We start from the raw sequence: 14,954 nt of genomic DNA, 5'->3' as shown, positions 1-14,954 counted from the left end.
GCTCAGTCTCTTAGAGATGTTCAAAGATCCTTTGGGAAGAGCCTCAGCAGCACTAATCGAGTGCTCAAATTAAGCTCAGTCCAGTGGCCAGCCAAGGCCAAACTCAGGTTTGCTGGCTCCTAAGGGCTTGGTAGGCGTCCAGCACTACCAACAGAACCCACAGCTGGCAGATACAGCCAAAAAGCCTTTTAGAATTTGGCATCAGCTGCTCTACTGTCAGTTTACACAGAATAATAAACCACTGGACTAAGGGAAACACATGAAATGAAACAGCAATTATACAGTGTTGATGAAGCTCTTTGTGGATTTTCAAATCTCAAATCACGTTTCTCATATAAAGCAACTGACTGTGGTCTAATTCTGGCCTGCTAGTGATTTCACCTTATTTTGGGCTATGATACAAAAATGTTTTTAAAATTCCCATTATTTCTTTGGTGATAACAATCAACCACTCCCACACCTTTATCCAAATGCCTCATGAGCAGTGAAAGCATGTGACCAATATTTGTAAACATCTCTACACAACAGGGGGGAAAAATCATCTACCACCAGTGGTTGCAAGAAAACTTCTACCTGACTTGGGGCTCTTAAATACTGCATATAGAAGTTATTATTTTAATATCAGCTGCTTGAAAAAACTATTCCTATAAGGGGCACTGGGCCTGGAGTCAGGAAGACCTGAATCTGAATCTTGTCTCAGACACTGCACGACCATGGGAAAGGCACTTAACCTATGCCTGCCTCAGCCTCATCTGAAATAAGAGGATAACAAGAGCGCTTGCTGCATAAGGCCATTGTGAGGATTAAGATGAGATGATCTACGTTTGCTGCTTAGTAAACCTTAAAGCGCTCCCCAGATGAGCCAGAAGGTTTCGCTCTCCCGGTTAGGCCTGGGTCCTAGCCACCAGAAGAAAGGCACAACAACCAAAAACTTCACTCCAAGGGGGCCCAGCCCAGCACCCTTCTTTAGAGCTGACACAGACCCAGAAGAAGGTCTTTGACATGAGCTAGCTTGTTCAGAGGAGTCTGCAACTCTGTGTTTAGGCGACCAGAAGTCAAGGAAAAAAGCTCCATAGTCCCAGGTCCAAGAATCTTCACACTCCAGTGGGTCTGACAGATTGCAATGGCACCATGTAGCACAGCTGCGGTGAGTCGGTAAACATGAAGTGCCTACTATGTGCCAGGCACTGAACTAAGTGCTGGGGATACAACAATGGGGGGTAGGGGAACAATCCTCGCCTTCACGGAGTTTACAATCGAAGGGAGGAAGACGACGACACCCAAAGGGGACGAGGTGGAAGCAGAGGCTCCAAAGTCAGGCTCCCTCACCCATCCCACAGAGGCTTGGAGCTCATGACCCCTCCCTCCAAGGGGGTAGGGGTGGGGGCAAGAGAAGGAGGAGTGTGTAGACACAGGATGTCCAAAGCTAAGTGGATCGGTCAGTCTCCCCAAAGGCTGCATCACCATGTGCCGGGCGTGTGGTATAAGGGGTTCACAATCACAAATAAATGCTGCACGATCCAACAATAAGCTGAGCCCTACAAAGATGGGGGATGACGCTCTCCTCGCTGCTTCACAGAGACGCGTGGGGAGGGGGGCCACAGGCGGGGAATATTACAAACAACGTCAGGGTTTTAAAAAGTACTGATTGGTCTCATCAGTTTCACTTTTTCTTTTTTAAAAAAGGTTACTATAAGAGATGGCTCTCTGAGAAGGGCAAGGAAAAGCATAAACAGGGAAAGCTCCGAGATGATCAGTGACGACGTAACTTTTAAAAATTTGTTACATGAGCCTAGAGGGGAGCCAGATGAGGATGGGAGCTGACCCGATTCCCAGATTCTGTGCAGCACTAACACAACGACCAAGGCTCTATTTTCTAGATCTAGACAAAAGACTGAAATTCGTTCAGAAGAGCCAAAGGCCAAGCTTCCCGAGAAGATCAGAACAACAGAGGAGAAGACGGCCCCTGCCCATATTTCTCTTCCCTTTCCCAAACTCCGGGAGGGAGCGGTCGGTCCCTTCTCACTGTTCTCGTTCATCGTTGCCACTATCAGTGAACACCGGACCCAGAACAGACTTTCCCTTTGCTTAAAGGATGGCGTTCTTGCTGAGACAAGTCAAGAGATGTCACCTGCTCCTGCTGCTGGCAGAGAGGGCTCCAGCAGAGGTCACCACATCGCGGGTAGTAACCAACTGCTTTCCTTGGACTCCTTTCTGTCCTGTCTTTCTGCTCTGACCTGCCTTACACGAACCTCTGAGTAAAGGACATGGAAGGCAGGGAAGAGTCCAACATGGACCCCAGAGGGTTCATAGCCAAGACAAGCAGATTCTCAGGGACGGTTAGCCAGGGAGGGATGGGAGAGGCCCAAGAATGAGATTCTGAAGGTACAAAGGGAAATAAATCTCTTTTTAAAAAAAATTCAATTTTATTTTATTTTCAGTTCTGAATTACGTCCCTGCCAGCTCTCCTACCCATTGAGAAAGCAAGACATACAATAGTCGTTATAAGTATGGATAAGGTCAAGTAAAATCAAGGACTGCATTTGCCATTTCTGAGTCTGCTGTCAGAGCCCATGGGTGGTCTCTGGAGGTAGGCAGCATGTTTCATCCAGAGTCCTCTGGAATTGTGGTTAGTTTAGGAAGTGACTTCAATCAGGAGGAGAAATAGGATTTGTCTGAAGAGATCAATGTGCTGGGAACTTTTTTTTTTTTTGGCTAGGCAATGGGGTTAACTGATTTGCCCAGGGTTACACAGCTGGTAAGTGTCAAGTGTCTGAGGCCGCATTTGAACTCAGGTCCTCCTGACTCCAGGGCTTGTGCTCTATTCACGGTGCCACCTAGCTGCCCCAATACCAGGAACTCTTAAGAGGAACGTAAAGAAGACAGACTCAAGGCAAAATAACAGAAGAGGAAAGTAAGAACATGACACAGTTCACTGGGAAAAATGAGATCAAAGAAGGTACAGACCCTCCATGTTTGAATGCTTCCTTCCTCGTTAGCCTGTTTTTTCTTTTTCTGTCAGAGAAGGACATTCACCCTGGAAAGGCCAGAACAAGAGCCCCTAATAGGAGTGGAAATGCAAGACCAAAGGAGCAGCTGTGGTGGACACAAGTCACCCAGTCCAGATAACTGCACCCTCGGGGCCTGAAAGAACTGGCAGATGTGACTCATGCAGACACTGCCTGTGATAGCGGAGACCGTGGACAAAGGGGAAGGGGCCGCTGGACTGAAGGAGGACAAATGTCCTGATACTGAAAAAGTAAAGGGGAAAGAGGCTGCTAACGCTAAGGCAGCAAGTTGTACTTCAATTCCTGGGGAACAGCAAGGTCCCAAAGAGCCAGCCAGGCTTCACTGAGAACACGCTGCTCACCCCCCGGCACCTTCCTAGATGGGAGGGAGACACTGGGGATACAGTTTACCTGGATTTTTAGCAAAGCTTTCGGGAAAGTATCTCATATGAAGATTCTTGTGAAGATGATGGGAGAGAAACAGATTGGATGACAACTGCTGCTTTATAATATTATAATACAATTGAGGATCTGGTAGAGTCAGGCCACCTTCCCCCGCATTTCTTCTCATTAGTTCCCTTGAAACTCTGGACCTTTTGTTCTTCCAGATGAATTTTGTTATTTTTTTCCTAGCTCTATAAAATAATTTTTTTTTGTGGTTTGATTGGTATGGTGCTGAATAAGTAAATTAGCTTAGGTAGAATTGTGATTTTTATCATGTTAGCTCGGCCTACCCATGAGCAACTGATGTTTTTCCAATTATTTCAATCTGACTTTACTTGTGTAAAAAGTGTTTTGTAATTGTGTTTGTATAGTTCCCGGGTTTGTTTCGGCAGGTAGACTCCCAAATATTTTATAATGTCTATAGTAACTTTAAATGGAATTTCTCTTTCTATCTCTTTCTGTTGGCCTTTGTTAGTAACATATATAGAAATGCTGATGATTTATGTGGGTTTATTTTATATCCTGCAACTTCGCTAAATTTGTTTATTATTTCAAGTAATTTTTTACTTGATTCTCTAGGGTTCTCTAAATATACCATCGTATCATCTGTAAAGAGTGATAGCTTTCTTTCTTCTTTGCCTATTCTAGTTTCTTAAATTTCTTTTTCTTCTCTTATTGCTAAAGCTAACATTTCTAGTACAATATTGAATAACAGTAGTGATAATGGTCATCTCCTTGTTTCACCCCCAATTTAACTGGATTACATGATAATACAATCAGACGAATCCCTAAGAGGATGAACGGATGGACGGGCAGACTTATGTCTCAATATCAAGGGCATAGGTCGCCTCCACTGGAAGACTCTTATGGATCTGGGCCTGGGCTGTTTAACATTATTAATGACTTAGATTAAAGGTACTGGTGGCCTGCTCATCACATCTGCAGACAACACCAAGCTGGGAGAGAAAGCCAACACAGTGGATGGCAGAGTCAGAATCCAAAAGGTCTTAACAAGCTAGAGCTTTGGGCTGAGTCTAACATGAAATTCAACGAGGACAAATCTAAAGTCTGGCCCTTTGGGTACAAAAAAACCCATTAATTTTATGCAAATACGATGGTGGAGACATTGATGTTGTGAAAAATAGATCTGGGGGTTTCAATGAGTCAGCAATGCAGTGCAGGAACCACACAGGAATAAAGAGGGGACAGTCTCACTGTCCTCTACCCTCATCTAGAATACTTTGTTCAATTTTGGGAAACAGATTAAGGAGGACAGTACTAAACTTAGCTAGGATACAAATTAGAGCAAAGCAACCGGGTGGATGATGAAGGGCCTTTGAAGATGGGTTGAAGGAACTGGGCACTGGGGAGACATGACAGCTATCTTTATGTATCTGAAGGGCCCTCATGTGAAAAAGGGATTAGATTGTCCTGTATGGCCTCATGAAGAAGACTCAGGAGCAATTGTGAGAAGCAGCAAAGAGGCAAAATTAGGCTTGACATCAGGAAAATTAGACTATCTCAAAATGAGAAATGCCTCCAAGTGGAATGGGCTGCCCTGAAAAGGAGCGGTGGGCTCTCAAGAAAAAGCTGGACGACCCCCTGTCAGGGATATCAGAACACTGCATTCTTGGATGGGACGGACTGGATGGTTGTTCTCTCAAGTGTCTTCTAACTCTCCAATTCTGATTCTATGTAGAGTACGTACAGTTAAAAAGCAAAACACACCAACCCCACTGTTCAGAGTTTCTTGTACTGTCCTCATCTCCATTCTTGAAGTGTTTGTAAGTGTTGTTGGATTGCTGATTTCCCGATAAAAGAGAATTTAGAAAAGAAAATCAGTCAGTTTGGGATTAAGACACAAAGTATATGGAGGAGAAGGAAGATGCCAAAGATGTTCAGAAAACCTCAGAATTTATTAATACTGAAAGTAAAAGTGACCAAGCACACACTATGAAGTACTGACCTAAAATCACCTCGACACGTAGCAGGAAGGGGCTCCATCTCTATCATTTCACAACTGACTCAGAGATGGAGAGCAGAGGTTCTTAACTGGGGCTTTGGAGACTCACTTTTTAAATAGTTTTTTGACTCTATTTCAACAGGCTTGGTTTCCTTTGCAGTCCCAGAGGTATTTTATTTGATGCATTTCAAAGCAGGAATCTAAGAAGGGGTCCAAGGGCTTCAGCAGACTGTGGTCAAAGGGATCTAGGGATCTAGGCCACAAAAAAGGTGAAGAAGCCCTGGGGGAGAGAATACAAACTACTATTGTGTCGAGTATCCATTCACTACCCCACTTCCCCTGAAGTATTTGTTTCAGTAAAGCAAAACAATGCCCGAAAAGACTCTCTTCCTTTTTTAAACATAATTTTTTAATTTTCAGTTCTACATTTTCTCCCTCCCTCCAACCCCTCCCTAAACCACTGAGAAGGCAAGAAATAAGATTTTCTTTTTAGAAGGGGTTTCCCAATCATACATTATAATTATTCCATCCAGATTCCTTGGAAGACATAAAACAGGGAAATGTCTGCTTGCCAAAGGCTGTGGCTGTGCTGCATGAGATCGAGAGCAGAGGGCAGCTGAAGAGGACCTGGTGGTGCCCTATGTGTTACTTTTGCTGACAACACTGTATGGGTTGTGTATCTACACCCAGAACGTGGCAGAGTCTCCTGGAAGGAATCTGTAACCCCTCTTTTGAGGGATGATCTGACCATCCACACAGTAAAGGTCAAATGGATGAACAGTGTGCTTTTCCCAGATCACGACATGTACTTACCTGGATGGATGACCTTTAGAGCCTATCTACTAGCAAATATCCTTAGGAGAAACAATACAGATGGATGAGTCGGGCCCAGAGGTGAACAAGAGGAAGAGAATGGAATTCGAATACTTTTAAGGAAGTAACAATGACCCCAAGTTCCCCCGGAAACAAAGGCCCATCTTTTTAATACCAACATTCTATCAATACTGCTGAAGAGCAGTGTGGCATGAAACACAACAAACAGCCTTTAAAGAACTGGAAATGGATATCACCATGAGGGCCATGGGTAGGTACAGGGCCTTGCTCACCTGTTTTCCAGAACCTGGCAAGTACTGTAAGTGGACTCTACATAACTCTAAAGACGGATGACTATTAGTTGTCATTTAAAAGAGGAAGTATTTCAAATCCCACTAGCTGTGAAAATAATCTTAGGGCCCCCAGAGGCCATCCAGTCCAGACCCTATACCAACCCTAAATCTCCCTACCACCAACACTCAGCAGCTCAGCCTCCCCTTGAAGTTCCCCCAATAGGCAATTTACTTCCTTACCAAAGTATTCCAAGCCATTGAGCAACGCTTACTTGTTCAGAAAGTTTTTCTAAATGCAAAGTTGCTTCCTACATCTCCTAACGATCCCTCTTCCATCTAGCTTTGCTCTCTGGGGCCGAGCAAAAGACATCCACTTCCTCTTCATATTGTGTAATGGGACACAATAAACAGAAGTGGGCTTGAAGCCAGAAAGACCTAGATCTGACTGTTACCCATGATGGTGACTTCCTTTGTGACCTTCTTGGGCAGCTCTTGGACCTCTCTGACTCTTAGTTTCCACATCTGCAAAATGAAAATACGACCCCACATACTCCTTCCTTGCCTTGTACAGTTGTGAGGAGGAAATGCGAGAGGGCATAGGAGGTCCGTGCCAAGGGGATGTGCCAATGTCAGAGATCCGTGCCATCAGCCAAGTGACTGGGAGCTTTGATAACAAGGTCTAATTCCTTTAAACCCCCCCCGGAACAAACATTTCATGGCACCTGAAGGTGCCACTGTTTACATAATTTGGATTACTTTGGTTACTAAGGTGACACTGCCATAGGATTAAATCAGCTGAGACTAAAGTCACTCACTTCTTTTTCCAACAAACTGTACAGCTGTCCAAAAAACCCCTCAAGTACCCAAATATTTAAAGTAAGGCAACCACTTCAAGACCTCCTCCTTTCCACTTCTACTTACTCTATGAAGCGCTTTGGGGATGAGCTGCTTTGATGGAATTCATCGGCATCATAGAATTCATCTTCACTGCTAGAATAAGAAAATTCTGGGACTGTGCTTGGAGACAAGTTGACATGGCTTGGAGATGTCAGACTGCTACTAGGTGCTGAATGCCCACTTCCTAGGGAGTGAAAAATGCTGAGTTAGGAAAAAGTTGGGGGTGGGGGTGGGGAGATTGGTAAGTTAAGCTATGAAAAGAGTAGAAGAATTTGACTGAGTTGGTTGGATGGACGTGCGCCCTGCAGACAAAGCCAAACTGCCTTGAGACTGGGCAAAAAAAACAGTAACGAGATGGATGTGGGACACACAAAATGAGTAAGAAAAGGCCACAGCTCCCTTCTGCAGCTCACAGCACACTTCACAATGACATCACGGAAAGACTCAAAAAAAATCAAAGATTAATTCCTCTTCCAGTTATGGGAAAGCAAATCTTTCAACTCAATTCTAATTCAAGCATGCAGGTAGAAATCCACTGTCTTAAGAGTACCAGAGAGTTCCAGCTTATACTTCATATGCAGTTTTAAATGATTAAAAACGGAGCCAAGTTACTCCAAAGGAAATGCAAAATGGGAGTTCTGTGACACTATGCAAGTTAAAATTGAGGATTAAGTTGAGAATAACGTATTTGTTAATTACACTAAAGATTTCTCAGCACACTCATCAAGAAGTTTCAATTGAAGTCCACAAATATTTATCAAGCACCTACTATGTGCAAGGCAGAGTTCCTCACTGATGATAAATAGTCCCCGACACCAAGGAAGCACAGGTATGCACAAATGCCAAACCAAAGCAACCCCCTTTATAAAACCCTGCCCATCTTTACCCATAATCTGAAGCCCCCACCTATGGAAGGAATGAGGTATAAAAAGAGGGAAACAATGGAGGCTATGATTGGTCATGCCCAAACCAGAGTTACCAGGAAAAAGGGGACTGGTCAGGATGAAACCTCCATCTATCTAAGAGGACGTGAAGACCACAGTCACTCCCTAAACAATGTTTTGTGTGTTTCTTTCTTAGGGAATTCTCAGCATGACAAGGGAAGCAAGGCATTCAGCTCCCAAGCATCCATACATTTCTGAAGCTGGTTTGGACTCTGCCATCAAGGCTCTCCGAGAGTGGGATCAGAGCCTTTCACACCCTGCTCAAACCCAAGGGTTGTGGCTCCACCATAGAAGATGCCTCTCCCCAAACACCCAGAGCTCTAGTAAGATCATTTCTTAGGGGTCATAGTCATGAGGACATTCTTTTTTTTTTTTTTTTTTTAAATGAGGCAATTGAGGTTAAATGACTTGTCCAGGATCACACAGCTAATAAGTGTCAAGTGTCTGGTCTGAGGCCAGATTTGACCTCAGGTCCTCCTGACTCCAGGCCCAGTGCTCTATCCGCTGCGCCACCTAGCTTCCCTAATGAGGACATTCTTAAAACTTTAAAATCACAAGACCCATGAAACAGAGGTTAGCAGTTGAAATTCCATCTCAAAAGTGAACCACAGGTGTAAATAGAACCCTAAAGAATCTTTCTTTCCAAAGGAGAGCCTAAAGAGAACCTTAAAACCATGAAACTATTTCTTATAGGCAAAAATAAGTGCCCAAGTACTTGAAAAAAGTCAAATGACTCTGAATGGGTCTCAAATTAATTGACTCGAATTTTCCCTTTTGTTTGCTAATAATATTCCTCTGATGTTTTAAATGCCCAGTGCCTTGCACATGCTCAATTCCAATGGACCTGGGAGCTCAATGGCTTGGAAGGTCCCTCCTTGCCATGATGCAGATAGCAAACCAGCCATGCCTGTCTATCTGTGCAGAGAAGTTTGCCACTGGGAATCTACCTACACAACACACTGAGAGGTCTTTCTTCAGCCTTGCACATAGTATGCATTTAATGAATACTTGTTAGATAAAAAGCTCTCACAGTTGTCTATGTAAAGGAATGGATCTCCTTAACTCTGAATGTACCTAGCATGGGACCTTAGGCCTAGAACGCAATAATCAATGTTTACTGAATTAAAGCCTTAGAAATTGGGATCAAGGCATCACCGATTCTCTGATATCAACGTATTTCTTTAACTTAGTCTATTGTAAATATGTCCTTTCCTCTTTTAAAAACTAAGCCAAGCCACATATGATAAACTGAAATAATTTACACCAAAATGAATGCATTATCAAGAAACAGGAATGGGATCCATTTGTTTCTTGTCCCTTACACCCGATATATTGACTAGTTCCTCTTTCACAACAAAGGAACTGTTTCTTAAAGATATCAACTTCATAATCACATTAACAGCCTTGTAAAAAAATCCACATAAATATTATCCACGACAAAGAGGCAACAAAACATTTACACTTCATGTTTTTAATTATCTGTGAGAATTTTCTGGAGCTTTTCATGCCCCAATTTTTTTCCTTCTGAAATTCAGAGGACAACTGTCTGCACTGTGACACAGAGGGATGCCCAAGGTTGGCAATCCAGGCCGTGCTTATGGAGAAAAGAGTCATCGACACAGCCTCCGGCAAAGGACAGATTCATGGAGATGAAACAAGGAGAAAGCTTTAGGCTTCCCTCAGAGGGCTGTGGCCCAACAGTTCAATGTTTGCTCCAGAGAAGTCAAGATAACGCATATTTAAAATCCAAATGCAACCTGATATTCCACAGAATAAAACCCTGTCACAGGGGAAAGACAATGAGTCCACCAAAAAAAAAAAGGAGAAAGCCCAAGGCTAAGCCTCAAAGGCCAAAATAACCACAAATTGTCATCAGCCCTTAAAAAAGAAAAGCCATTTAAAAACTGAATTCTTATTCAAGCAACAAAAACTGAAAACAACTAGATTTATTATGCAGAAAAACACTGTCACCGTGTTAGAGGATCCCCCAAGATAAGCCACAAGAACATTAAGTCACATCCTGAAAGGCTGCAATATTTCAATTAAATTACAATTACTTGCTTAAAGCTTTGGGGTTCAAGTACAATTATCAATCTCAACTATTCAACAATCCCAGGTGAAACTGGCACAATGGAAAAACTCTCAGAGGGTCAGCCCCAGCAGCAAATTTCCCCTTCTCTTTCCCTGGCAAAGAGAAAGAAACAATTTTGAAGAAAGGCATGAGATGAAAAGATACAGGTTAAACCCATCTGTACCTGTGCTGTTGGGTGTGGGCGTCTGAGGATGTCCCAAAGAAGTGACTCCAGGTCCGACAGGTAGGGAGGATGGACGTGGCTCTGATTTACACAATGGGGCAGACTCTAAGAGATTTGGACAAGGGAAACAAGGGAGAAAAACAGGACAATAAGAAAATGTTATGGGGTTTCCTGGGGGATATCTGTAACTCTGCGTGCACATGCACACATGGCTTAGTTCAACATTCAAGCACTCTTTTAGGAGGACTGCTAGCTTCTCCAAAGACCAGCTCCTGATACAGCTATCGGCATGGGATTCATCATGCTGGTTGTTCTTTCCTTTAAAAAAAAAATCTCCAAAAATTCACAGAATAACCTTTTAAGTCTTTGTAAATGTCAAAAAGGAGTCATCTTTTGGATTTTCAACAATTTTTCACATACTATCTCAAAACTATAAGAACATGACAACTGTACCATGGAAAGGTTTAAATCTTCCTTGTCCCCTTTCCTCCCACCCCCCAAGCAGCCACACACAAAGGGCTTCTAATTCACAAACCACAGGCCAACCAAAGCCTGCTAATGACTCCTCATCCTCCCTTGGTCTGAGGTTTTGCCCCTCCTGCTCAGTATCAACAATTATTCCATGTGCTAATTAATGCCTGCAGCCATGACTCTCTCTGAATGACCTCTGGAGACACTAAGGATGCTTTCTTCCTCTTCCACAAGGGTGCTACTTCTGTTTTGTACAAGCATTCCTGGTAGCAGAAGTCTGGTTAACTAGCTAACTGTTAGCTCAACAACTCTGACTGCATCGAGGAAACTTTGAAAACAGACATAACCAACCACTACCCTCCTCTCTGGCCACCCCAGCCTCCTTCAGAAGCTATAACTGTAGAACACCAAATGCAATTAAAACAAAACAATACAAAAACAACACCCTCATTCATTCTACCTAGGATTTTGATATAAAACAACAGGCAAGAAGAGTGAGCTTGCGCTAGCTTCGTATGTAATAGAAGTATAAAACTAGGTTCTCTAATGAATGCCCTTGAACATATGTCCAAATACTGTACCTGTAGGTAAGACAGTCTGGGTAGGCATTGTGCTGATCACTGGTTCCAAGGGATTAGGCTGATATATTGCATCTACAGGGTTGATGGTACTCTGAGATAAAGAAACAGTCATTTTTAATTAACATTCTCTCTCATACTGTCCCTTCCCCATGTAAGAAATACCCCCATTTATGACAGCAAAATCCTAAGGTCAGCTACACAGATACAAGTTTACAAGAGAGCAAAGAAGAAATTAAACCCTCTTCCCCCACAGAGGCACAAGCAATTGTTATAATTAAGGAAAGCATAGTAAAAGGTGGGAAAACCACAAATCAACGTACCTCAGACAGAGAGGATTAAAATTACATGGAAAGCGGTTTTGGAATGGGGTGCAGAGATTTAAAGAGATACCACTTCTAAACACATCACAATGTTTCTCGGCGCTGTGCTGCAACACTTCCAAGAACTAACACTTCCTCTCTTGCCTTCTTGGCTTTAACCGACATTTTACACCTATAACTAAGTAGTGTATCTGGATGGCTCCCCAACTGTCTTCACATGTAGTCCCACCCCATTACTACCTAACATCATTGTGGATGCACATGTAAGCTTCACACAGCAGAGTTTTACTAAAAACAGAAGGTATGAATTTCCAAAATGAAGAAAAAGATACATCTTTCCAAGTTTCAGGAGGGAGAAGAAATAAACATACATGCCCTCTACAGTTTTAGAAAAAATATTAGAATATTTCCCTGACTCTATAGGGCTCGACTGTCCAATGATATTACAAAGATTTTATTTTAAGAAATCAGCCATGTCAACAAGCAGATGGGCCCACCATCCCAAAGTGGATCCTAATGGCTTTTCTCTTCCTTTGGGAACTTTTGGGCTCCACTGGTGCAATTTTTCATTAAAAATTTTTTATTGATATCTTTTGTATTTTACGTCATCATAGTTTTCCCCAACGTCCCTGCATCCTATCTAAGAAACAGTATTTTTAATGACCAAAAAAAAGAGAAAAAACCTGGTGCTGACGATTTAAAGGAAGATCTTGGTTAGACAGTAGAGCTGAGACCTATTATCTGCAAAGGGGAAAATGGACCAAAACCAAGAAAACTCCAAGCATCCCTTAACTTGCTTAGGCCTCTTGAAAACCTCAATTTAAAAAACACATCTGAAGGTGTTTGGAGAAGGAATTACTATGGGGATACAGCAAAGAGTGATGTTAGTAATTACAGAAAATGGTATTTATAAAAGTTAGTAAGAAAGTTCTAAGATACTAAGATAAACGGGAACAACAAAGATTTTACCTGTGATCTGTGATATAAAAGAGCCTTATAAAGCACAGACACCCTCCTGTCAAACCTCTTAAGGGTTTCGGAAAAGACAATGAGCATTTTATGCCAGATAATAAGTTAAAATGTGCACCTAAAAAATAAATAGAACTTTCTAGGGAGGCTCTTTGTCCCCGATGGGGCTAATTAAGATGGATGGCCAAGTCCTTGTAAGGGCAACTCCTTGCATTTCTGGAGCATTCTGCTCTGAGATACCTGACCAAGCACTGCAATGCACCACCAACATCCAAGCTCCTGGGACTCAGGAGGCCTCTCTTCAATTACGATGGCTGAACAAATAAAAACTTTACATCTGTTCTTTCATTTCATCCTAACGATCATCCTCATTTTACAGAGGAGGAAACCGAGGCAGGCAGTGGTGAAGCGGCTTGCTAGGGTCACCCAGTCAGCAAGTCTCTGAAGCTAGATCTGAACTCCTGTCTTTCAGAGTGCACTGTGGGGCCCCCTAGCCACCCCAGAGGATCAGTGCACTGGGCTACTGGTCTGCAGGAATTCAATTCCTCGGCAAATGTTAAGAAACGTCTTCTCTTTGTCCACCCCTCCTGTGATCAACTGTGGCAGGTGTCGCTATGCATTTCCGGGACAGGCCGACATCCAGTGGAGATTTTTGACACTGATCTTTTCCTCCAAGGGTCCCACGCTTAATTTGAAACCGTAAAACAATGCTCCCACCACTGGCTTATTTCAAGGAAAAGTGAGTTTACAACGTGTAAGTGCTGAGTCCCCGAGAGGAGGCCCGTCACCAGGGCCTGCACACACACAGCAGGTGACTCCCAGGCATCTGCTAGGAGCTGCTTTCCCAGGACTCTCCATGGTGCTCGTAATCAATCTGAGGCTGCTCTGGTCCAGGAGAAACACGCTCTAAACATGTTCTGTTCAATTCTGTGCCCAGTGACAAGGGAAGGAGCAGACAAGTCATGGCACCTGACCAAGTCAAGTGACACCTTAGGGAAGACTCAGGGAAGCCTGGGGAGGAAGACACCAAGAGGTAACTAGGAGGTAGATCCACAGGCACAGCACTGGGACAATGCAGCCCACGGAGAAGACGCTGGGAAATGGGGCAAACGCAGACACTCCTGTTGCTGCTTCCCAGTGACGGAAGGTGAACCACACTTCCCTGTCTCTTCTGGGCAATGCGGAGCTACAAGTGCGCCAAGTTACATATGCACCACCTCTACGAAGGTGCTCTTCACTGTCTGTGTTTGTGGGGGTCTTTACGGGGGGGGAGGGAGGGGGGGCAGGAGTAGAGCTTACTGGGAAGTGATTCACAGAATGTGAGGAAAACACAGACCAACAGCTTCTGTCCACCAAACCAACCCACCCCTCTTATTTTGACTGAAGCCAAATGCTTGGGCACACAGCTTTAACGGAAATTAAGCTGCAGGCTGCCAAGTGCTCCCTGACTCTCCTTTGCCAGACTGAGACACACACTCACCGGGGAAGCGACGGGGAGGGACATCTGTGGGTGCTTCTCTCAGAGCAAGAGTGTGCAGCCTTTTGTGGGTCCTGGACCCCTTTGGCAGCCGCTGCGACCTCTACACACCCTTTCCCAGAATCATGTTTTTAAATGCCTAAAACATCTAGTATTACAGAAGAAACTCATCATAGTGAAATAAAGGTGCAATTCTTTTTCCCATCCAAGTTCAACGGCACATCCATCCCCTCTTGGAATCTATCCATAAACTCCAGGCTACAAATCCCTGCTTTAAAGGGAGACGGACTGGAAGGAATAGAACATATGCTTGTCAATCCCAGATGTTCCTATGTATGCATGCCTTCAACAGAGGGATGAATAAAATCATATTCCAGATGTTTGCATACCCCCCATGCCTGCATTCCTGGGGCAGGCCTGGGGATGGCTCATTCAACCCAGCATCCCTTCTGCTAAGAAGTGGCATCAAGGAACAGTTTACGGAAGGGGCCTGCTGGTCCCCACACTCAACCACCACTA

At 43.7% G+C, this 14,954-nt stretch overlaps 1 protein-coding gene across 3 annotated transcripts in view; it reads right to left on the bottom strand.

Annotated features, from left to right (window-relative positions):
• The window catches only part of OSBPL9 (oxysterol binding protein like 9), a 156,023-nt gene that overhangs the window by 8,932 nt on the left and 132,137 nt on the right, over positions 1-14,954 (bottom strand). For all 3 annotated transcript variants that reach the window (XM_027838253.1, XM_027838255.1, XM_027838256.1), the window contains 3 exons: positions 11,670-11,760; positions 10,618-10,722; positions 7,443-7,602 (listed from right to left, as the gene is read on the bottom strand). In XM_027838253.1, the coding sequence (XP_027694054.1) occupies positions 7,443-7,602; positions 10,618-10,722; positions 11,670-11,760 (356 nt within the window). The remainder of the gene's footprint in view (positions 1-7,442; positions 7,603-10,617; positions 10,723-11,669; positions 11,761-14,954) is intronic.

The sequence above is a fragment of the Vombatus ursinus genome, unplaced genomic scaffold (assembly GCF_900497805.2).
Source record: "Vombatus ursinus unplaced genomic scaffold, bare-nosed wombat genome assembly UNPS02014825.1, whole genome shotgun sequence".
Classification (NCBI taxonomy): Eukaryota; Metazoa; Chordata; class Mammalia; order Diprotodontia; family Vombatidae; genus Vombatus; species Vombatus ursinus.
The sequence above is the reverse complement of the archived record's forward strand: the minus strand, read 5'-3'. Positions and strand labels throughout refer to the sequence as shown.